This window comes from Zalophus californianus, chromosome 16 (genome assembly GCF_009762305.2).
Source record: "Zalophus californianus isolate mZalCal1 chromosome 16, mZalCal1.pri.v2, whole genome shotgun sequence".
Classification (NCBI taxonomy): Eukaryota; Metazoa; Chordata; class Mammalia; order Carnivora; family Otariidae; genus Zalophus; species Zalophus californianus.
In genome coordinates, this window is record NC_045610.1 from 41,288,607 (window position 1) to 41,312,674 (window position 24,068).

At 46.4% G+C, this 24,068-nt stretch overlaps 1 protein-coding gene across 4 annotated transcripts in view; it reads right to left on the reverse strand.

The window, feature by feature from the left end:
• STAT5B (signal transducer and activator of transcription 5B) overlaps nt 1–24,068 on the reverse strand; it is a 69,545-nt gene that overhangs the window by 2,769 nt on the left and 42,708 nt on the right. For 2 of the 4 annotated variants that reach the window (XM_035724545.1, XM_035724544.1), the window contains 17 exons: nt 23,204–23,340; nt 20,068–20,224; nt 18,532–18,621; nt 17,224–17,398; nt 14,203–14,333; nt 13,782–13,933; nt 13,164–13,319; nt 12,571–12,750; nt 12,091–12,178; nt 11,890–12,012; nt 11,192–11,284; nt 8,237–8,443; nt 7,352–7,446; nt 7,119–7,249; nt 5,228–5,398; nt 824–875; nt 375–482 (listed from right to left, as the gene is read on the reverse strand). In XM_035724545.1, the coding sequence (XP_035580438.1) occupies nt 375–482; nt 824–875; nt 5,228–5,398; nt 7,119–7,249; nt 7,352–7,446; nt 8,237–8,443; nt 11,192–11,284; nt 11,890–12,012; nt 12,091–12,178; nt 12,571–12,750; nt 13,164–13,319; nt 13,782–13,933; nt 14,203–14,333; nt 17,224–17,398; nt 18,532–18,621; nt 20,068–20,224; nt 23,204–23,331 (2,237 nt within the window). In that variant the 5' untranslated portion in view covers nt 23,332–23,340. Of the gene's footprint in view, nt 1–374; nt 483–823; nt 876–5,219; nt 5,399–7,118; nt 7,250–7,351; nt 7,447–8,236; nt 8,444–11,191; nt 11,285–11,889; nt 12,013–12,090; nt 12,179–12,570; nt 12,751–13,163; nt 13,320–13,781; nt 13,934–14,202; nt 14,334–17,223; nt 17,399–18,531; nt 18,622–20,067; nt 20,225–23,203; nt 23,342–24,068 lie in introns of those variants that run through there. The other 2 variants (XR_004819684.1, XM_035724546.1) reach the window with 2 other exon arrangements.

The window sequence follows — 24,068 nt, forward strand, 5'->3', positions numbered from 1 at the left end:
AGACACTCATGATCTAAACAGTGGAGAGTAGAGTCCTTTGCTATCAGGACAGAGAGCCTCAAACTAGAATACCCACCCCAGTTGCCCCTAACCCTGGCTGTCCACACATCTAAAGCCCATCTGATCTTTACACAGAACAAGAAAAATCTCCATTTTGGGAGAGGGGAGGAGATGACATTTGCTTAAATCCACCCTAAACTACCAGTATCTTCTGGCTGAATCTCTCTCCCACCCGGGTACATGCCAGAGCCCGGCCTGGGTGGTCTCAGACCTACAGGAGCTCTGGGTCCCCTTGCCCACCAGCCCTCCCGGGGCCCAGCCTGAGGCCAGGTGCCCATTTCCTTCCTGCGGAGCCCCATGAGAACACAACCTACTTCTGAGGATACATGTTATAATGAGCCTGGGGGCACACGGCTGGGGAAGGGGCCTGGTCCATGTAGGTGGCGCCGGCCCCGGCAGAGTCTGCAGACGCACTCACAAACCTGCAGGACAAACACAACAGAGCCTCAGTGGCCTCCGGGCAGCAGCTGACTTGGGGAGGGGTGGGCAAGGGGCATTTTTACACCTTTTTTGGGGTATAGAAGGACAAAGTGCCCACTGGGCCTGGGACTCCAGCTGCAGGAGTGGGGCCCTGGGTCCTGGTCCCATTGAGACTAAGCCCAGTTCCCTCTCCAGGGTTGAGCCAGGCTTCAGGGGGGAAGGACGGGCTGGGCTACGGAGGGCCTGTGAATGGGAGGGGCAGCGGTGAGGGGTGAGGGGTGAGGGGGACCGGGGGAAGAGAAAGGAGGCAGGAGGAGACCAGAGCTGGACCCTGGGTACTTACTCAGGGACCACTTGCTTGATCTGTGGCTTCACGTATCCGTCCACTGCTTTAGCTGCCGAGGGGGGAATGGTGATGAGAACCAAAGTTCTCAATGAAATTAAAATACAATCTCCCTTAAGAATCACATCTTTTCTCAGGATAGGACACAACCACCTAATTTTATCTTAGGATCTGATACAAGCACTTAATATTTTAATCTGTTAGGAGAACCTGGTCTAGGAGAAGTCTCAATACTAAAACTGTAAGTTAAAATATCTTCTGAGGGGCGCCTGGGTGGCTCAGTCGTTAGGTGTCTGCCTTTGGCTCGGGTCATGGTCCCAGGGTCCTGGGATCGAGCCCCGCATGGGGCTCCCTGCTTGGCGGGAAGCCTGCTTCTCCCTCTCCCACTCCCCCTGCTTGTGTTCCCTCTCTCGCTGTCAAATAAATAAAATCTTAAAAAAAAAAAAAAATCTTCTCAGTTGCCTTGGATGTGTTAATAAATTCTTCAAGCCACAGAAAACATATACTTCAGTACAAATTTAAACCAAGCATTAATTGTACAGTAAGTATAAAAAGAAAAAGTATCTTAAAAGTTTAAAGCTATAGATGTAGCAGAGTGGCAGGATTTACTTTGTGTCCCAGGGAAAAAAATTAGGAGGAGAGCAGAAGAGGACCAATTTTCTTTTTTTTTTTTTTAAAGATTTTATTTATTTATTTGACACAGAGAGACACAGCGAGAGAGGGAACACAAGCAGGGGGAGTGGGAGAGGGAGAAGCAGGCTTCCCGCTGAGCAGGGAGCCCGATGCGGGGCTCGATCCCAGGACCCCAGGATCATGACCTGAGCCGAAGGCAGACGCTTAATGACTGAGCCACCCAGGCGCCCTCCCATCACTGGAGACCTTTAAGCGGAAGGTGTACAAACACTTGTCAGGGCGTTCTACTGAGAAATCAAAGAGAGGAATGAATTTGACTTGATGGTCCCTGGAGTCACTCTGACTCTTGAGTATCTCCTCTTTTAGGAAAGGGAGTATCATTCAAATATCTATGTGCTCTTTTGTTTCCCTGGGGTTTCTGCATTTGGGGGTAATCTGATGGTCACTCATCCTGTACTGTCCATGCCCGTGGCTGGTTAAGAATGCTGGTGTGTCTCTCTTCCACCCTCCGACAAGTCCCCACTGGGATGTGGGAGGTCAGGGGATAAACCCGAGAGTGGTCTGGTCAGCCGTAGTTACCTTTTTAAAAGACTGACTGTGGAAATCCAGTTAAGTGAGCCTGAAGTCGTTGAATAAAGTCTTGTTTCTTGGCTATGTGAGTATGGGAATACGTATAGTCCTAACAATGTTAGACAATGAAGATGACACTAAGGTCAGGAGGATGAAGAGCTTGTCAGTGATATAGTCCAAGACAGTGAAATGCTACATGGTTCACAAGTTGCTTGTTATCCTAACCAGCTTCTTCTAAGGCTTCAAATGTCAGGAGCTACCTTTTTATAATACTGCATGCTTTTTGTGCTTTATAGTTTATAGAGAATTTTATGGATTGGCAGAAAAGATAAAAACCAAAGAAATGCTGTAAAAATAGGATTTAAAAATCTAGATTAGTTGTGCTAACAAAAAGAAACAATGATAGGTTTAATCCAAAGTACCACATAAATCTAGGGGCGCCTGGGTGGCTCAGTCAGTTAAGTGTCCGACTTTTGATCTCAGCTCAGGTCACGGTCGCAGGGTTGTGGGATCGAGCCCCAAGTCGGGCTCCACACTCAGTGGGGGAGTCTGCTCAAGAGTCTCTTTCTCCCTCTCCCTCTGCTCTCTCCCCTGCTCCCTCTCATAAAATAAATAAATATTTAAAAAAACAAAATACCACATAAATCTAAAAACTTCTGGTTTATTTTGCCACTTGGAAATATAACCATCATTGCAGACTGGGAAGACATGATACAAAAGACAGACACTATAAAGGAAAAAGGTTGATGGATTGGGCTGTATAGAAAATACAAGTTTTGTACTTTAGCAAAATAAAACTTCAGTGCTAGAAGAACAATGACATACTGAGAAAAATGTTTGCCATATATAATAAAAGGCTTATTTACTATGTAAAAATACTTAGACATCATTAGGAAAAAACAGAACTCCAAAAGAAAAATGAACAGGGAATATAAACATACTTCACAGAAAAAATATAAACAGCCAGTAATATGGAAGTTAGAAATTCAGACTCTGGAGCTTAGACTGAGCTCAAACCCTGGTTTGGTCACTTCCTAGCTGTGTGGACTTTGGCAAATTATTTCACTTCTCTTTGCCTCAAATCCTCATATGTAAAGTGAGGAGAGTCACAGGACCTACCTTGCATACCTGTTTTGAGGATTAAATGAGACAGTACGTGAAATGTGCTCAGAAAAGTGCCCAACACACAGTAAGCACTCAGCAAATGTTAGCTGCCATTATTACTCTAGTTACTACTATATTATGAAAAGATGTTGTGACCTTACCTAGAATCAAAGAAATGAAAATAAGAACTAAGACATTTTTATGCCAGTCAGATCGGCAAGCATTAAATCAGTGAGCAGAATCTATGATTGGCAGGGGGTGGAGGAGCAGGTACTCCAACAGACATCTGTGGGAGTGAGGACAGATTACGATTCTGTAAATGTGTGTCAAGAAGCTTAAAAGGTATATATACCCTCTGACACAAATACTACTTTAGGAGTTTATCCTAGGGAAATAGTTGAACAGGATGCATGCACCAGGTTATCTCAGTTAGTTTATGTATGTATGTACGTATGTATGTATTTAGTAAGCTACCCCCAATGTGGGGCTTGAACTCACGATCTTGAGATCAAGAGTTGCAGGCTCTAATGAATGAGCCAACCAGGTGCCCCAGGTTATCTTGATATTATTTCACAACAGAAAACTGTGAATAACCTAAATTTTAAGTCTCTCAAATAACTGACATCAAATCACCATACAATGGAATTCTATGCAATCAGTAAAGTGATGTTGCAAGATTATATTTACAGACCTGCAACTCTGCCCATGGTACATTTTTAAGTGGGGAAAGAAAATCAGATCACAAAAGATGATATATGCTGTGACCCAAAACATTTACTGGACTCCAAGCCTGACACGATCTGGCCTCCCTATTGCTCTGCCATCACCTCCTACACCTTCTTTCCAGCTCATTCAGCTCTAGCCTCCTGGGCCCTCATGGAGTCTTTCAAACACACCAACCTCACTCCTACCTCAGGGTTTTTAAACTTCTCTCAACCTAGAAGGTTTTTTGTCTAGATCTTTTTTTTTTTAAAGATTTTATTTATTTATTTGACAGAAGAGAGAGCACAAGTAGGCAGAGTGACAGGCAGATGGAGAGGGAGAAGCAGGCTTCCCACTGAGCAAGGAGCCCGACTGGGGACTCGATCCCAGGACCCTGGGATCATGACCTGAGCTGAAGGCAGACACCCAACGACTGAGCCACCCAGGCGCCCATGTCTAGATCTGTGTGTGGCTAGCCTCCTTACTTCCTTCAGCTCTGTGCTGACAGCACCTCCTCGGAGAGACCTTGTCTGACCACTCTATGGAAATGCCACCCCTATCCTCCCTGTCCTATCTCTATCTCTTTTCCATGCTTTCTTGTCTTCATAGCATCCATCACTAAATAAATCTATTTGTTTGTTGTCCTCCTTCCACTACTAGACTGTAACCTCCACACAGGAAGTACTAACAAGCATCTGGTGACTGACTGAATGAAGGATACATACCTACACAGATGGGAACAATAGTCACCGAATTTTTTACAGTGGTTAATATATAGATGAGAGATGTTATGTGATATCTGTTTTCTTTTCCATACTTTTCTGGAAATTTTACAATTAATACAGAATACTTTTATGATCAGAAAACAATAAAACCATCTGTTTTGAAAAACAAATTTTATCTTTTTTAAAAAATATTTTATTTATTTATTTGAGAGAGAGAGAGAGAGAAAGAGAGAGAGAGAGCAAGCAGGGGAACAGCAGAAGGAGAGGGGAAACAGATTCCCCGCTGAGCAGGGAGCCCAACATGGGGCTCAATCCCACGACCCTGAGATCATGACCTGAGCCGAAGGCAGACGCTTAACAAACTGAGCCACCCAGGCGCCCCAAATTTTATCTTTCTAATTTTGTTTGATCTAAGCTTGTTTTAAAAACAATTTGAAAAAAAAATAATAAAAGCAATTCATTCCCTTCAATTTGATATTTGGGGTTAGCAGCAGATATGACTGAAGAATACAGTCCGGGATTTACAACTCCCCTGAAAAATGCTCACACAACAATACTAAATACTAATTGTGTAGGTTTTCATGCAAGACAGAAAGACACACATACACACACAAAACTAAAAGAAAACTAAAATCACAACAAAACCAAATCAGAATGCGAACATTGTTACCAGTGGCAGGCTCGCATGGAACTGGTGTGTAATATTTGGAGTACACTTCATCTTTTGGCCGATCAGGAAACACGTAGATAAGGTAATTCAGGTCCCCCAAGCGATCGGCCAGGGATCGGATGGAGAAATCTCTGGTGGTAAAAGGCATCAGGTTCCAAAACATTCTTTCCTCTAGAACAATAAACAGAATAATCATATTCTAAGCACGATTTCTAAACAGGAAATCTTAAAACCCAAATATACTACAAATCAAAGCTCTCCCAATAAAGATCTCCATTTAAAAATAACCACAGGTTGGGGCACCTGGGTGGCTCAGTTGGTTAAGCAACTGTCTTCAGCTCGGGTCGTGATCCTGGGGTCCTGGGATTGAGCCCCACATCCTTCTCCCTCTGCCTACCGTTCCCCCCTGCTTGGGCTCTCTCTCTGTCAAGGTAAATAAAAACTTAAAAATAAAATTAATACTAAATAAATAAATAAATAAATAAACAAACAAAGTAACCACAGGTTGCAGGTCACCTGGGTGGCTCAGTCTTAACGGTTAAGCATCTGACTTTTGATTGCCGGCTCATGTTGTGATCTCAGGGTCATGGGATGGAGCCCCACATTGGGGCTGTCATACAGCATTCTGTCCACAGTCTCAGGGCTTGGGCTCCACGCTCAGCCGGGAGTCTGCTTGGGGTTCTCTCTCCCTCTCCCTCTGCCCCTACTCCTCTCCACTCTCTCTTAAATATGTGAATCTTTTTTTTTAAAAGATTTTATTTATTTGAGAGAGAGAGCACGCATGAGAGTGGGGGAGGGTCAGAGGGAGAAGCAGACTCCCCGCTGAGCAGGAAGCCCAATGCAGAACTCGATCCCAGGACTCCAGGATTATGACCTGAGCCAAAGGCAGTCGCTTAACCAACTGAGCCACCCAGGCACCCCAATATGTGAATAAATCTTAAAAAAAAAAAATGACCAAATTACCACAGATGTAGCTCAAGTCGTTTATAAAAGCCATGGGGAGATAAGCAGGTAATGCATATAGCACTTCCCTAGAGATCCAATGATCTCAGGTAGTTTCAAGTTCAAATGGTTTTTAGTCCCTCTGTAGAAGAAATAGTTCTATTGACCCCAATCCTTGATCCCTGTACAAAAGTATATGAGAGAGCCAGGAAGCACGTCCATGTCACACAGAGGATGCGTGAGAGCTATAAAAAGCTGTTAGTATCTTTAAGTTGCAAAAAAAACTAGCAAGCTACTCTTATCTTATTGTGAGGATCAGAGGAAAGAACTGTTCTTGGGTGGAAATAATCAGTGGCCATGCCTTTACGTTGATTAGGATAAAGGAATAATTAAAATAGCATTATTACTTCCAGTCTAATGACCCCCAACTCATCCAAGTAACTCTTCACTGAAATAAGCTCACAGTTCAGTAATAAGAAGGTGGACATTTCAAAAGGGAAGCAGCTGAGATTGTGGACAGAATGCTGTATGATAGCCACTTCAGGGTTACACATGTTTGTTTCTCAGAATTAGTGACTGTGTTTCCCATGATATGATTTTACACAGGCTGCCTTATCAGCCCCAGCTGCATCATGGTGATCCATTTGTGTGTGCTTCATCAGAACTGACCCCATAAGTGCTCAATAAATCATTTGTTGAAGCAATTTTACAACAAAAGCAGCTAACTATAACCAATATATATACATATTTTAAAGATTTTTTATTTATTCATTTGAGACAGGGAGGGGGTGCGCAGAGGGAGAGGAAGCAGACTCCCCGCTGAGCCAGGAGCCTGATGCAGAGCTCGATCCCAGGACCCAGAGATCATGACCTGAGCCAAAGGCAAACGCTTAACCATCTGAACCACCCAGGCACCCCAAAATATGTTCTAAAAAGGGAGGGAACTTACGAGAATCAAACTTCCAAGCAATGGTGATGCCGCCAATTTCAGAGTCGCTGAATCTCAGCAGGAAGGTCCCATCAGGCTTGTTAATGAGTAGGTCATGGGCCTGTTGCTTGTTCACGAAACCCAAAATAGCCCTGGATCAAAAAGGCCAAAGGAGGAGAAACAGATGTGATGTCTTAACAGCGGAAAAAAGAGCTTCATACTCTATTGCTGACTTAGGAAATGACAATTCTCACCCATCATTCCAATGAGGCTTGAGATGTTTTTTTAACACTTCCATCACACCATCGAACCACTGCCAGAACGTGTAATTTCGTCCTGGTAAATTCTCCTGGTTGGAGATAGAACAGTGAACACAAGAAGGCCCAGAGTAACACCTAGAATATTGCCTGCATATACTTAAACTGAAAAAAATTAAATGGAAAACAAACATCTACACTGTCAGAATCATACAAATATACATGTTTGTCCGAGTTTTACCAAATGGTCCAGAGGAAGAGAGAAGAGGGGAAAAATACAACAGAGCAATTGCCAATACCCAGCGGCCCCTGCTACAAACACATTCACCTCGATCTGGGCTGACTCGTTCTTTGCTGTTTTTGAACTAGGGCATTTAAAACACCTGGGGATGGAGGTGTACGCAAAGAAACAAAGTTGGGCTTAAAGTCAAAGATGTGACGGGGTGACATCTCAATTACCCGATGCTGGAGGAGAGGTTTCCTCCATCAGCATTCCCTTTTGTGGGCTGAGGGTCCCATGGTAGCCTGGCCTTGCAGAATTACACAGCAGGGAGCATCAGAGAGTCCATGGGAAAGAGCCATGGACTTCTGATCACAAAAGCTTTACTTCTTGTGAGATAGGTTATCATTTGCTTTGCTCTGTTTCCTTTATAAAGGAAAAAAAAATGCACTAGTTGCACAAAAAGCCCAGTTCACTTAAATATTCAAAGACCTAATTTTCTACATAAGAAGTATGTGCCTATCCATCTATTCAAGAGCTTTCTATTACTTTGGGCACATTTTATTAGAGTCATGAAGAACAAACGCCCAGGGCAGGAAGTCTCTGGAAGGCATCCCGTTTGGAGGGACTGAGCTAAGGGCAGCTGGTGGTGGGTCCCTCACCCTGTTGAACTGGGACCAGGACACGGACATGCCATTATAGTCTTCAAGGTGGCCACTGCTGTTGTTGAACAGCTTCTGAGCCAAGAACACGAGGTTCTCCTTGGTCAGGCCCCGGTTGCTCTGCACTTCGGCCTTGAATTTCATGTTGAGCGCCTCACACAGCTGCGGCCACAGCACTTTGTCGGGCACGGCGAAGGGCACCCTGCCCTGAGACGGAGAGAAGCCAGAATCTTATGAGAAAACAGTTGCATGATTTATTCACTCAACCCACAAAATGAAAACACTGATGGCTCAATGCAGTTACAAACATTTGTCTTGCTGAGCCTGAAGATAAATTTTAACTTTTTTGACATAGGCAGCTCTGAGATTGAAAAGGTTCCATTTTACCTTCTTCACACACAACTTAGAAGGTACCCTCGCGCTATCGATGGTGTTCTGTAAATGAACTGCTGAACCTCCAGTCTAATCCTACATTCTAAGAGCCATAGAAACAAAACGTGACCAAGGTCTGGCTCTTACACCGTAAGCTCAGGGGAATGAGAATCTGAAAGACTGAGTCTCTAGCTGCAGGCAGAGAGAATTGTGTATGCACTCATGCATGTGTGTGCAATAAGTGTGATCCTTGAACTCCAGCTCAATGTGAAAAAAATCTCATGTGGAAGAATGGAAACTGAATTGGACCACTTGTTTTTGAGAAACAGGTTACAATATGAATTTTTAATAAACTGCTTTTCATCCCATTCAGTCACGGTACTTCATTCTATTTTTTCATTATTACAAAAATTATTTTTGGAATAGGTAATTGCTTCACATAATATAAAATTTAAAAGCACGGAAGCGTATATAGTGAAGTGTCTTTTCTTTTAAGATTTTGAGAGAGAGCAGCAGCAGAGGGAAAAAGAGAAGCAGACTCCCCGCTGAGCAGGGAGCCAGATGTGGGGCTCGATCCCAGGACCCTGGGATCATGACCTGAGTCTAAGGCAGATTCTTAACGACTGAGCCATGCAGGCGCCCTATGAAGTTGCTTTCTTAACCCTTCGTCCCAGCAGCCCGGTTCCTCTGCCCTGAGCATATAATCTAGTTTACTGTGTATGCCTCCAAAGATATCTATGCATGCCAGGAAATATATATAACTTTTCCTGTTTAAAAATATAAATAGGGGCACCTGGGTGGCTCTCTCGGTTAAGCACCTGACTCTTGATTTTTGGCTCAGGTCATGATATATATATATATGTATGGTAGCATAAAACCCACATGTCCTACCTCTCCCTTTTTTCACTTAATATCTGCAAGACCTTACATCAGCACATAAACACATGTTCTTTTGTGGCTGCTAAATATTCCACAATATGGAAGAACAATACTATAGTTAGCCAGGCCCCCACAGACAGACATCTGTATATCAGCCTAGTGATCTTTAGTTATTACAAACAATGCTGCAACGTACTCATGTCATTTGACACTTATGGAAATATATCTGTAGAATAAATCCCCACAAGTACTTATTTTAAAAGAGCAGTAAGATGTACACTAGTCATGAACACAACTGAAAATGCTAAAAATGCTTATTTATTTAGGCATTGCCTAAATTTAGGCAATTTATTTAGCAACGACATGTTGCAAGAGCTGCCAACGTGACATGAGGAATGAGCTCGGCGGACAGGGAAGGAGGGGAATGAGAGGAGAGGTGGCAATCCTATCCAGGAGGCTTATCAGGGCATGCTGCAGGCAGACAGTTTTAAGAGAAGCCTCAAACTCAGGCTCTGTAGAATGGGCATGGGAGAATTTGTGCTATAAATCTCACCTTTGCAGCAAAAATATTGTTCTGTAAAGAGGACTGTTGAGAGAACTCAGTGAGACTCTTAACATTAGAGTCATGTGAGAGGACATACTTTTACACCCTGAATATCAACCACAACCTTTTATCAGGCTTTCATGGAGTACTCGCTCCTGGAAATGTGTAATACCTAGAACTCTTCCTGATGAAATGTTTTGAAAATGCTCATCAAGTGCACACTAGTGGTATTCAGATAGTATTTGATGCATAAATCCACAAAATCATATTCATTCCCTAAGACAAAGCATCTCATTCTTCGTGAGAGTTGGCATGAATCACAGAACCTAAAATATGGATAAGACATTAAATGGCACCCTCGATTATTGGAAGGAAGACAGCAGGAAGCAACTGCTAAACTATAAGCAACGTCATGAGAGGTTTACCTTCTGGAGTTCCAAATTCCATTCACGGTCTGACCCAAGGATTCAAAAGAATATTCACTAAGTATTGACCAGGTGACAAGCATTTGGTATTTTATATGTTACCTAATTTCATTTATTATTTTTTTTTAAGATTTTATTTATTTATTTGACAGAGAGAGACACAGCGAGAGAGGGAACACAAGCAGGGGGAGTGGGAGAGGGAGAAGCAGGCTTCCCACGGAGCAGGGAGCCTGATGTGGGGCTCGATCCCAGGACCCTGGGATCATGACCTGAGCCGAAGACAGACGCTTAACGACTGAGCCACCCAGGCGCCCTCATTTATTATTTTTTTAAGTAAATTCTACGCCCAAAATGGGACCTGAATTTATGATCCCGAGATCAAGACTTGCATGCTCTACCGACTGTGCCAGCCAGGTGTCCCTGAATGTTACCTAATTTCATCTTTCTAACAGCGCTAAGGAGGACTATTATCTCTGTGGTGTAGACACTTAGGGAAACTTAGGCTCAAAGAGAGAAAGTGAAGTTCCCGTGGTCACAATGTTGAGGAAATGGCAGGGTGTGAGTTTAACCCTTGGCTGGGCTCCAAGCCCACGCTCTTTCCATTCTCCACATGCTCTCTACTCTGCCTCCCAAAAAGTACACTTTTCTATGCTTTTCTGGGGGAGAACACATGAAAGAGATTCATGACACGAGCATCAGAATCTTGAGACCCACAGGCCCAGGGAGTCCACTCACAGGCTCTGCAAAAGCATTGTCCCAGAGAACGGTGGCCGTCGCATTGTTGTCCTGGCTACCATGGACGATCACCACCACCGGGAGGGACAGGGTCTAGAAAGAGAAAAGAGAAGGGCTGAGCGCCAAAAGCGACACGTTCCTCTCTTGCTCTTTTTATCACAACACACTCATTTTCTCTTCAAGTTTCAGTAAAATCTGAATGGCTCCAGGAATCATGGGACTCTTCACAGTGGTGCAATCTTAGAAATTTTAGATATTTTAAGAGATGTTGCTTAGATATTTCTGAAGGATGTAGTAAGTTTCTCAAATGGAGAACAAGAGAGAAAAGAGAAAGAGTATGGAGATATTTCTAGGAAAAAATAGCAAGTAACAAATGTCTTAAACTTAGTACAACTGTTATTCAATTCATCCAGAGTGATGTTTCCTTGATTCGTTCCTACCTGTATCTCCAGCTATTTCAATTTGCTACTGCTTGTTATTAAAGATCTTAAGAGAATCTAAGACACATAGTTTTAAGGATGAGGTCTCCCACTTTCCGTCCACTGACAGTTGAGACACTATGTGATCAAAACAATTCTTTTGTGATACAAAGTGTGTGCGCGCACACACACACACACACACACACACACACACACACACACACACACACACACACACACACACACACACACACACCCACAGCTGAGGGAGGGCTTTACCTTGACTTGAAAAACCAGCTCATTTCCACCAACACTGAACTGTGATTCAAACAGGATTGTAAATTTTTCTTCTGTCACTGACTCTGCTCCACGACGGTCTGACCTCTTAATTCGTTTCAGGGACTGCAAAGGAGACAAATTAAGGGGTTAGACCCCTCAAACAACGAGGGAAGATTTGTTCTTTTCTTCTCCCATCCTCACCATGTTCCGGAAGTGCGCGCTGAGGGTGCAGGTGGCCTGGTGATACTCCATCACACAGCAGTTGTTCAGGATTTCGCCACTGTAGTCACTGCAGAGCAGAGAGAGACTCGACCCTAGACCCACGCGGTGTCTCAGTAAATGTGGGGCAGAAAATATATCAGGGGGGACCCAATAAGGAAGGTTGTAAAAATGGATGCCATTTAGAGGAAATGTTAGCTGCGTAAAATACACAGGATATACATATACATTAAATAAAAGAAATTTTCTTGGATGTGTTCCTACTAAATGGACGAAATCATGTACTTTTTCCACAGAAGGCCTCACATTCTTTCTCTGAGATCCAGAAGAGGCCAGAAGGTCTAACGGGGCTCCTACAATGAATAGCAGCATCCAGAGTGCTGCATAGGAGGCTGGAGCATTTTGATCCTGTTCTAAGGACTGGAAGAAAGAGGCAGACATGAGGGACAGGGGCCCACGTACTTGCGGGTGTTCTCGTTCTTGAGCAGCGACTTGGCCTGCTGCTCGCTGATGATGGTGGCCTTCACCTGGGGGGGGTTCATGTGCACGTTCAGCTTCCCACCCACCAGCAGGCGCACCGTCGCTGCAAACTTGGTCTGGGTCTTCAGGACCTGAGGGGGCTGCTTCTCAATGATGAAGGTACTGCGGGGACACAAGTGACCAGACCACACATGGCGCCGGCTCAGGCCTCCCCTCCCACGTGGGGAGGCCACCGGGGCTCAGGAGGCAAAGGAAGGGCGCACGGCACAGCTCCTGTGCCCAGGGAGGCCCCCGAGAGTCAGAGGAGGTGGTGGGAGGGGAGGCAGTGACATGACTGGACAGGCTGCGGGGGGACAAGGGCAGTCCGCGGAGCGCCCACAACACGCACTGGGCAAGGTCAACACCAAGCAGCCGTTGCCACTGAGGACAGAGGGGGATGGGGGCCCGAGACAAAGGAGACAAGGACTCCAACGAGAGCCCCCACCCCCGCCCGCGGCAACCCCGGTGGGCAAAGCACCCCTGCCTCCCCCCGTGCAACCACCCGGGGGCCGGGCGTGGCCGGAGGCAGCAGTCACCTGGTCACCAGGGCTGAGATGATGTCTGTGATGGTGGCATTGACCTCAGCCAGCATCTCTTCCACTGGGCCGGGGATGGGCAGCTGCTGACAGAGGTGCTCAGCCCTGCGGATCTGCTGCCGGTTCTGCCAGATGATCTCGGCCAACTTCTCACACCTGCACGGGAGGCCCAGGCCACCGGGAGGACAACGGCGTCACCCCGTCCCCCAGGCTCGAGGCCGAGGGGCTCCAGTCTGGGGAGAACGCCCCAAGACCCAGCTCCACCCTCACCCTGGAAGGCTCTGCACCTGAGCCGCCGCTCCTGCCCACGGAGCAGAGCAGAGCACCCCGCCTGGCAGGAACACGGGAGCGCGGGGCAGCACCCCGACCCGGCTCCACTCCGCCTGAGGGTCACTCTGCACACCCAGCCCTGCCCCCCTCCCCAGCACAGGGACTCCCTTCCTGGGCAGGTGGCACACGATGGGGGCCCCCAGGTCAGCCTCAGGAGCCAGAAGCCCCGGTGAAGAAAGCCTCGCTACGGGCCAGCGCGAGCCAGCTGCTCGGGGAAACGTGGGCGGCGGCAGGAGCAGCTGGTGGTGGCGCTCCTGCCCCCGCAGGCCGCCCCCCATACACCATTACCAGGACTGCAGCACGTCCAGGCTGCCCTCGGGGGGCCCTCCGTTCCCGGCCAGCTGCTGCCGCCGCTTCCACTGGATCAGCTCGTCGTCCAGAATGATGGTCTGCTGCTTCCGCAGCAGCTGCAGGGTCTTCTGGTGCTTCTCGGCCAGCTCCTGAAGGCAGGCGGGGAGAGCAGGCCCTTCTGGGCTCCCAGAGAACAGCCCTCACTCGGGAGGCAGGGCTGGGGACCAGGCCCCGGGCACAGGCCCTCCCCTCTCCCAAACCTGCACTGCCTCACGTGCCCCCCACAGGAAAGAGGGATCTGGCCTCCAGCTCTCCTGGGGCCCGCTCTCTCCCTGGCCCTAGCCCTCTCTCGGGCACCCCGGACGGCTCAGGATGTGGGCCTCCGAGCGTGGGAGGGGAGGACGCAGATGCCCCTTACCACGCGGTACTGCTGCAGTGTCTGGGCCTCGCGCTGCAGCCAGGCCTCCAGGGACACCTGCTTCTGCTGCAGGGCCGTCTCCCGGCTCAGCCGCTCCTGGGGACTCAGCTGGGCCAGCCCGCCAAACTGAGCTAGAGGGGGGGACGGGACACCCGTGATCATCATCCCCCAGCTCCCTGCAGGAAGCCCAGTGGAACACACACACCTCTTTGGGAGGCAAGACCCTCAAGGGGCTGCCCAACACCTGACCAACGGCAACTTGGGGTTCTAGCAGCCAAGGGTGCCAGACGTGAGCGGGCTCTGGCCCTGGCCTCTCGACTTTGATCTCCCCTTCAGGGAGTGTGCAGACGGAAGCCTGAGGGCACAGCTGAGGAGGATGCTGCCCCGAGGCCTCCCCTCCCACCTTAGTCCGCACAGCTGCCCGCCCAGACCTCCCCACGCCACACGGGGGTCCAGCGCGGAGCCTCGCTGCCTGGTTCCGTGTGGGCCCTCACCGTTTACTAACTGGGGGAACTCGGGCAAATCATTTCACTCTTCGGGGCCTCAGTCTGCCCATGTGCAGAAGGGGAGAATCTCGGCCCCTGCCTCAGTGGGTCGCTGAGGAGTAAGGAAGTGATGATCCACAAAGGGCTCAAGGAACCTCCCGGCACGCGGGCGCTCTAGGTGAGAGTTAGTCCTTCCTGGGGAGTGGCTTCCGGGGCGGGTTAAAGGGTGACAGAGACCAGCAGCTGCTCAGTCCCACCCCACATGGCAGGGCCTCCTCAGGGGAGCCCCCGCCCCGCAGGCTCTGTCCCGCCCCCGGAGCCCAGCAGCCTCTTCTCTGCAACAAGGGGTTTCTCTAGGTGCTGGCGGGGGCCTAACGTGTTGGTTTGTCCAGGTCGGGTGACCGTGAGCTCGGCTGACCGACCGGAAGGAGACAGAGAGGCACAGACAAGGGACAGACAGGGACAGACAGGGACAGACGGAGAAGGCGGGGGAGAGGGAGGCAGCTTCTCGCCACACTCGCGCTGGGACTCTCATCCATGGCAGGAATAGGGAGTCAGGGAGGCCTCCTTACCCTTCTACAAAAAATCTATTATGAAATACTCAGACCCAGGGAAGGTAGAGTGATGCAAGGAACGCCTGTGTTATCAGTAACCCAGCTTAAGAAGCCACAGTGAAGGCCACCCGTACATCCTTCCCTGCTTGCAAACCCATCCCTGCCTCCAAAGGTAACCGCTGTCCTCCGTGCTGGGATTAGGACGGCCTGCCCATCACCTTGCTGAGCATCCCAGTGTCCTCACCTGGGCTCAGACAAGGAGATGTGAGCATCAGCCTGTCGTGGTCGAGGGCCATGTCACACCGACCGAGGCCCTGCCTCATGGACACACAAGCTGGGACAGACTAAAGCAACTCCTGACAGCCAGGGCAAGCCCAGCACTAGAAGAGAACTGGAAATACAAGGTTCTGATCTCACGGCCGGGGACTGAGAGAGAAGACTACCGTCCAGCCGTGGCACACAGCAGAGTAGTCCTGAGGCCACCTCAGAAATCCTGCCACCCACAGGGGGGTGCCGGTGATCCCTCCACCTGGGCCCAACCTCCCTATGTGAGTGACCCACTTAGGTCTCTCCTGCCACTTTGCAGAAGCTTCTGGGAGGGAGGTCAGGAGGTGTGGGGCAATTCTCTGCTCCATGGAGGGGGCTGAGCCTTCTCTTGCACAAACAGAACAATAGTCTGTGTTTCCGATGAGTGAACTTGATAAGTGAGGCTGAACTGACGTTGCATGATGGGTATAAACCCAAAGCAGAATCTAACCCAAACCCAAAAATCGGAAACAGAAAACCCAAGAATAGGACTGGAAGTACTATCGGCCATCAAAGGCTTGGGGCAGAACCGACAGCCCGGAGGAGAGCGTGCGACTTCTGCTCAGGTCCTGATCTCTGGGTCCTGGGATCGAGCCTCGGGTCAGGCTCTGTGCTCAGTGGGGAGTCTGCTTTTCCCTCTCCCTCTGCTCCTCCCCTGCCTCATTCTCTCTCGCTCTCAAATAAATAAAATGTTAAAAAAAAAAAAAAGAACTAACAGCCTAAATTCTCCTGTTCCCTAATCTAGGAAGAGGGCCACCCTTTCTCTGGGGTCAGTCCAAGATGGATTCAGAGGAAGACATGCTAGAATCATCCCACCAACATTTACTCAGCACCTACTATGATTCTGGCAATGTGCCAGCGTCAGGGTACAGCGACAGAAGGCCCAATCCCTTCTCAACGAATTTATATTGTAGTGAGGAAGCTGGAGTTATTAGTAAGTAATATCCGCACAGCCAGGAGACTGAGCCCGCACGGTGTTAGAGGAGCACTTGTGTACAGGTGAGTATGTGTCTGCGTAGCCGGCTGATCAAGCAGAGGCTTTTCTGAGATTCTCAGCTGGGCATGCTGGCAGGGAGAAAGTCACCCTGTCAAATTCTTACAAGGTCAAAACGGGGCACCGGTGGGGCTCCATAACCTCACGCTGAAGTTTTCAGTACCCAAGTACCTTGCAGGATTTACACAAGGAAGGGGGGCTTTGTCCATAAGGGCTAAGGGAGGTACATGAGCATGCACTGTGCCAGGACAACCGCTCTGAATAACCACACAAGAAACATTAAACATCTGTCATCACAAACACAGCCCTTGGCCCTTATACTTTGCCTGCATAGAGAATTTAACATTTCAGTAAAGCAGCATTTATGAAACACCAATTACATACAAAAGTGTTTTTTCCTAGACCATGAGCTTCTTCCCACAGGAGGAAATGTCGTCCCCAACAGACCAGGAGCTTCCTGGGTGTGGGGAACCTGAGTGAGACCCACATTTCCCAAAGGCAAGCTTGTGACCTCTCCCCTTCCTAAGCCTCCTCCTCCCTGCCCCAAAGGTAGTGCAAATTCCTGCTACTCCAGAGAAAAGAAAGTGCCTCTGAACAGAAACCTGGTTCTCTTCCAATCTGACCTGAATTTCCTTCTAGCCCTCATGACACACATTGACTGCCCAGGCCGTGGGGGCCTCACCCTGGATCCTCAGGCTCTCCTGATATTGGATGATAAAATACTCTTGAGTCTGCTGAAGCTTCTTCAGTTCGTTCTCTGTGTCCTGTGTGACCAGTCGCAGCTCCTCAAACGTCTGGTTGATCTGGAGGTGTTTCTGGGACATGGTGTCAACAAGACTTCCAACTGGAGAAGTACCCTGGAGACAGATTGGGGAGAGTGCAAGCAGCAGTGAGCTGAGCAGTGAGGATGGAAGGCAACCTCAGGCTTCGGGGAACGCTAATACCACAGACCCCAAACTCCAAATCTAGAGTAAGATGGGTAACTTGAGTCGGAAGGATAGTCATTTACCAGAATTGGTGTGGAGTTGGAAAGAAGGAGGGGAAACAGGTGAGCTGGCGGATTAGGACAACTTCATAAAGCACAGTAGAAGCTTCTGTTGTAGCTCTGGCCTCCACCTGAGTCGCCCAAACAGGGTCCACCTAAGCTCTCTCTGGAGAGACTAGAACTCAACACATGCAGGAGTGACCTGGATTTGCCTACTAAAGATGATGACCCCTTCATTCCACATTCGTTCTCCGATCCAATGCCATGGACCATGTGAGGTGCTGGGGACACAGTGTGGAAGAAGGCTGTGTGAACACACATCATCCGTGGCCTCACTCAAGACCTTCTCGTAACTGAGGGAAGAGGCTGAACCTCTCACAGACAGCATCCTGGAGACCCCAAAATGAAGTTACAGGGGAGGCATCAACAAGTCTTTTATGGATCTAGCCATTTAAGTGACCTGGTCTCAGCCATTCCCTCAACACTTGGCTGAAAGGGGGCTCAGCAGAAATCCTTCTTAAGTAATCTCACCTGAATATGAGCATGCCTTTACTCAAAAACCATTCAGTTGGGGTTAAACTATTTTGCACTTGTCCACATTGTTTGGTGGTGATAATCTCATCAAGGTTATGGATCAATAAGATCAGAGACCATTCTAATTACGTTTGTGCCCCTGTTTTGTGCTCTGTTTATAGAGACACCAACAGATGCACACTGAATTATCTTAAGAAATCTGGGTCCAGGGGCGCCTGAGTGACTCGGTTGTTGGGTGTTTGCCTTCAGCTCCGGTCATGATCCCGGGGTCCTGGGATTGAGCCCCGCATCGGGCTCCCTGCTTGGCAGGAGGCCTGCTTCTCCCTTTCCCACTCCCCCTGCTTGTGTTCCCTCTCTCGCTGTCTTTCTAATAAATAAATAAATAAAATCTTAAAAAAAAAAAAAAAAGAAAGCAAGCTGGGTCCAGAGAAGGATTTCCCAGCTCCTCTCCCCACACCATGGGACACTCACATTGTTGGCTTCTCGCACCAGCCTCTGTTCATTGTACAGAATATGTCGGATGCAGCGGACCAGCTCCATGGGACAGCGGTCATACGTGTTCTGAAAGAATCCAACAGCAGACATCACTTTGTCCCACACCATGTTATAGGGCCTAACCCCACCTCAGAGCAGGGGTAAGATATTATGATGGAGGAGACTCCTGGAGACATGATGGCATAATCACATGCAATGCTGCTGCTCTAATACTAGTGGGGGCAAGAAAAGTATGTCATAGGAAACCCAATTACAATGAGAAGGTAAGATTATTTTATTTCTTGCCTCTTAACATGCCTAAAGTACTAAGGCATCATTCCTGGAAAAAGGATACATAAATTTCAAAAGGACCACATCAGGAGAAATTGTGGACACCACCTTGACTGAGTAATCAAAATTACTACCACCAATGCAGGAACATGGATGGTATATGTCTCCAGATGTGATATCCTGAGAAGGATACAACATCACTTACTCAAAATTCTGATCAGGGATGTGTAACCTGAATCTAATGAGGAGGAGACATCACACAAACCCATTTTATCTTTAAAAATAGATGAGCTGAATTATTTTAAAATTTCAATGCAGGGGCACCTGGCTGACTCAGTTGGTGGAGCATGCAACTCTTGATCTCAGGTTGAGTTCAAGCCCCACACTGGGTAGTAGAGCTTACTTAAAAATAAAATCTTAGGGGCGCCTGGGTGGCTCAGTTGTTGAGCGTCTGCCTTTGGCTCAGGTCATGATCCCAACATCCTGGGATCGAGCCCCACATTGGGCTCCCTGCTCTGCTGGAAGCCTGCTTCTCCCTCTCCCACTCCCCTTGCTTGTGTTCCCTCTCTTGCTGTCTCTCTCTCTGTCAAATAAATAAATAAAATCTTAAAAAAATTAATAATAATAAATAAATAAAATCTTAAAAAAAAAAGCCAATGTAATGAAAGACAAAAGTTGAAACAGTTCCAGATTAAAGGTGATTAAAGAGACATGACAACCAAATGCAATATGTGGTCCTGGGCTGAAGGAAAAAAAAAAATGACATAAAGGATATTATTGAGTGAGCTGACAAATGGAAATATAGATATGATTACCTAAGAGTGTTTGTCAATGTGACATGTACTGAAGTTGAAAACTGCTATAACCATGTAGAGAAAATGCACACTGAAGTACTTAGGGGCAAAGGGACATGATGTATGCAACTTACTCTCAAGTGACAAAAACGTGTGTATAGCGACAGAATATGATAAAGCAAATATTAACAATGGGTGCATCTGGGCATATGTAGGGGTTCTTTGCATCAATCCTGCACCTTCCTACAAACTTGAAATTGTTTAAAAAAAAAAGTTTAAAAATAAAAGGCTACAATCACAAAGGCAGACAATAAGAACTTTTTATACCTAAGAGGTTAAGTCAACAACACTGGGTTGAAGCAGAGAAAGAAAAGCTCCAGGGAAGTACTAAATGAAGAGTCTCTCCTAGGGAAGAGAATTAAGTGTGACCTGGACCATTCACACCCACCTGGAGCTGCGTGGCATAGTGCCCCAGCTTGATCTTCAGTAAGAACCCATCTTCCCCGACTTGGTGCTCCGCCTTCTTCTGCAGCTCCTGCACCAGGCCCTCCAGGAGCTGGGTGGCCTTAATGTTCTCCTGTGGATTATCAAGATCTATTGAGTCCCTAGGGGAAAAAAATTACATACATATGTATACATACATGCACATGAGCCTATATAAATGCAGCTTCAACCATTCATACCTTTTCTTTAGCTGAAGTGATTTCTTCATAATGCTCACTGCAAATTTTAGGAAACCATCCAATTCAAATTGACTAGATGCCTACATTAATCTATCCTTAATCCACTAATTAGCTTAGTGGACTGCATATTTCCTTTTTTTACAATATACTGCCGTTTCTCCTTCCTTCTACTGACTTGCTCGGGTGCTTATGCTATCTGCTTCTAGAAATGAAGGGAAAAGGAAAGTGCTTCGTGTACTCTGAAGGAAACAAGGGCTCTGATAACTTCCTATTTATAGTTACTCCTCAAGGGTGAAAGGGGGCACAAGGTCAAGAATGTTCTACATGTTTTTTCCAGCCTTGCCTAGTTCCGTGTGTTGCTAATTTCAGAGTATTTCTTTTTTCTTTTTTAAAGATTTTATTTGTTCATTTAAGAGAGAGAGAGAGTGAGCACACGCAGGGGGGGAGGCAGAGAGAGAGGGAGAAGGAGACTCCCCGCTGAGCTGGGGGGGGGGGGATGCGGCTGATCCCAGGACCTTGAGATCATGACCCGAGCCGGAGACAGAAGCTCAACCATCTGAGCCATCCAGGCGCCCCTCACAGAGTATTTCTTAAGTAAAGACACGTGGAACAACACTTACTGCTATTTCTAAGGAACCCTGGAAATGAGATATTAAGACAGAAGGTGGCTGCAAGTATTTACATAAATTACTGGTTGCAGATCTGGGACCTGTAGGCGAACTCTTCCAGTGATGCAGAGAAACCACTCTACGGACTTCATATTAATTCAGAGCCACTGCACTGGTAACAGAGGGTTGGATAGTTTCCCTCCCTCTTTTCCTTCTCTTCTTTATTTCTTCCTTCCTTCCCCACTCCCCTCGCCAACTCTCTTTTTTCAAACAATTTAGGCAACAATTGCTATTGGGCAGTATTAAATTGCTTAACTCAGCTCACTGAAGAAACCAAACAGCTGTCAGACTGAAATAACATTCAATTACTGCTGACTGGGTCTGGAGCCAAACAAGAGATCTAGTGGTAGCTAAAAGGCTGCACCTCTATACCCCTGAAGTCAGTTAGTAACTAATTTCAAACAAAGGCACAAGCAGGCGTGCCAAAACACTGATGATAATGTAGTTCAGCAAATAATATGCCCACATCTGTACTCTGAGAAGGTAGTAGAGAAAGCCAAATTTTAAATATGTATCCTCTCTGTTCTAAATAAAGTATGTATTAAATAAAAGCATGGGAGGAATGAAGGGCAGCCCTGCACCTCTGTTTCCACTGGCATTAATGCTCCTCATCTGAGGAACCCACTCTTGAGAAGATCCAGTCTCTGCAAAACTCACAGAAATCAAATACTGGTTCTGGCACTTGAAAACTTAATTCTCTACTTAAAAAGGAAAAAAAAAGGCTTTCTTAGCTTAAACATGAAGATCTGAACATCTTTTTAAATTAAAATCTTTATGTTCTTAAGAAAACCAAGCTAAATAAAATTCAGGTTTTCCTTGATATCAACACAAGTCCTTTAACATTCGTTCGGTACGAAACTACATGGGGAATCTACTAAATGAAAATTTAAATCACCAGAAATTTCCTACTGATGATTTTCTGAACTCTCCAAATCATTAAAACAGAAAATAAAATGGAAAAGTGCTAATAAGCAAGGTGCAGCTGATGTGCTTATGTTTAGCTTGGTTTTTTTCCCTCACTTCATTACACGAGGCTGAGATTTTTTTTTAATTGCCTAGAAAATTGCCTTCCTTTGGTGCTCTCTAGCTTCCGACCAGAAATCTGCTACGAACAAGCAACTGCAACTACCGCAAGGTGGCCTTACTGACAGGTACACAGGCCTGCTCGGACGGTCGCAGAGCAGCCGCCGGTCCTGGGCTCTGCTAGGGTGGATCCTGCCCTGTCCACCCTGCCAGCCTCGCAGAGGCCTGAAGCAGCTGATGAGCCTGTCAGATCAGGACAGGCTGCTGGCCACCCAACATGCTCCCAGGCCCTGAGCAGAGCAGGTCCTGAGCCTGGTGCATAGTAATGTCCATTCAAAAGCTCTGTTGTCAATCTACTGCATTATACTAACGCTGAAAGAATTTAAAAATAATTTTCCCTCTGAGTATATTTCCAAACAGTAATTTGGAAAATAAAAGTAAAGACACGCTTGTTAAATCTGCCACCAGGAACATAATTATTGTTAATATTTTGGTGTATTGTCTTTTGGTCTTTATGTGTATGTATAAATTTAAAAACACCAATGTCTCCATTGTTAACTTTGTTAATAATACATTTTATTAGATGATATGCATATGCATACCTTAGCTGCCCCACCAAGCACTAAATTCTTTGTGGACAAACAAGGGCTTTACTCTGTTCATATAAATTCTACACTCTGTAGGCACTCAAAACATATTTTTCAACTGTTGTTTATTAGCAGCAATGATCTAATGCTTTTAGCCAGAATTTACTATTAAAGGGAAATAGGAAAAAATAAAATAAAATGGGAAAAAATCCTATTTTAAAAATCCCAAGAATTATTCCATCTCCCTAAAATCTAAGCTAGGGTTAAATAACTTTTAACCTGGGTCACATCATTTTTCAAAAATGTACAACTTTAGGGAGGCTGGGTGGCTCAGTCGTTAAGCGTCTGCCTTCGGCTCTGGTCATGGTTCCACGGTCCTGGGATCGAGCCCTGCATCGGGCTCCCTGCTCAGCGGGAAGCCTGCTTCTCTCTCTCCCACTCCCCCTACTCGTGTTCCCTCTCTCGCTGTCTCTCTGTCAAATAAATAAAAAATAAGATAAAATCTTTTAAAAAATAATTTTTTTAAATGTACAATTTTTAAAGCCTCCATCATGTTATCCTTCCAATCAAACTTCAATATGCTTGTGCTTCACTAAATATGATAGAAAAAACTGTTCACTTACCAAGCTTGGCTTTCGATCCACTGGGATAAATAATGTCGCACCTCAATGGGGAAATGCTGACCATACAATGCTTGCATCTGATGAAGAGCATCACCTTGGAGTTGCTGGGCTTGTATCCACACAGCCATGGTTTCAATCTGTTAAACAAACGATCAGTGATTTGGGTGGGGGTTTTTTTCCATCCCCCTTTAAATCCACTAGAATAAATATTCACAATTAAAAAACCTAGAGATAAAAAAAATAAAAATAAAAGATAAAAAAACCCTAGAGATAAATGCTTTTAATGCTTTTAAGCCCTTCTTGGTAGAATAAAGATCAGTATTCTGGAACTGAATTTTAGCTTTAAAATGTTTCAAAATGTACACATCCGGTGTGGCCACGGAAAGGTATATAACTTGGTCTATGAAGCACCGACTGTAAGACATACTGAAATCCTACGAGTAAAAGTACAAAGCCAGCATTAGGGGAAGAACTGCCTATAACTCTGATATCACAGACATATTTACTTTTGTTCCAAACTTGAAGTAACAATAAGCAGTATTTTAACAGTAAGATTATTAGCACAGGAATTTTTAAAAAATCACTTGCTTTAGGGTGCCTGGGTGGCTAAGGTCATGATCCCAGGGTCCTGGGATCAAGCCCCGCATTGGGCTCCCTTGCTTCTTCCTCTGCCTGCCGCTCCCCCTGCTTGTGCTCTTTCTCTCTCAAATAAATAAAATCTTTTTAAAAAAGCACTTGTTTTAGATTTGGTATTTTTTTTTTAAGATTTTATTTATTTAGGGGCGGCTGGGTGGCTCAGTCGGTTAAGCGGCTGCCTTCGGCTCAGGTCATGATCCCAGGGTCCTGGGATCGAGCCCCACGTCCG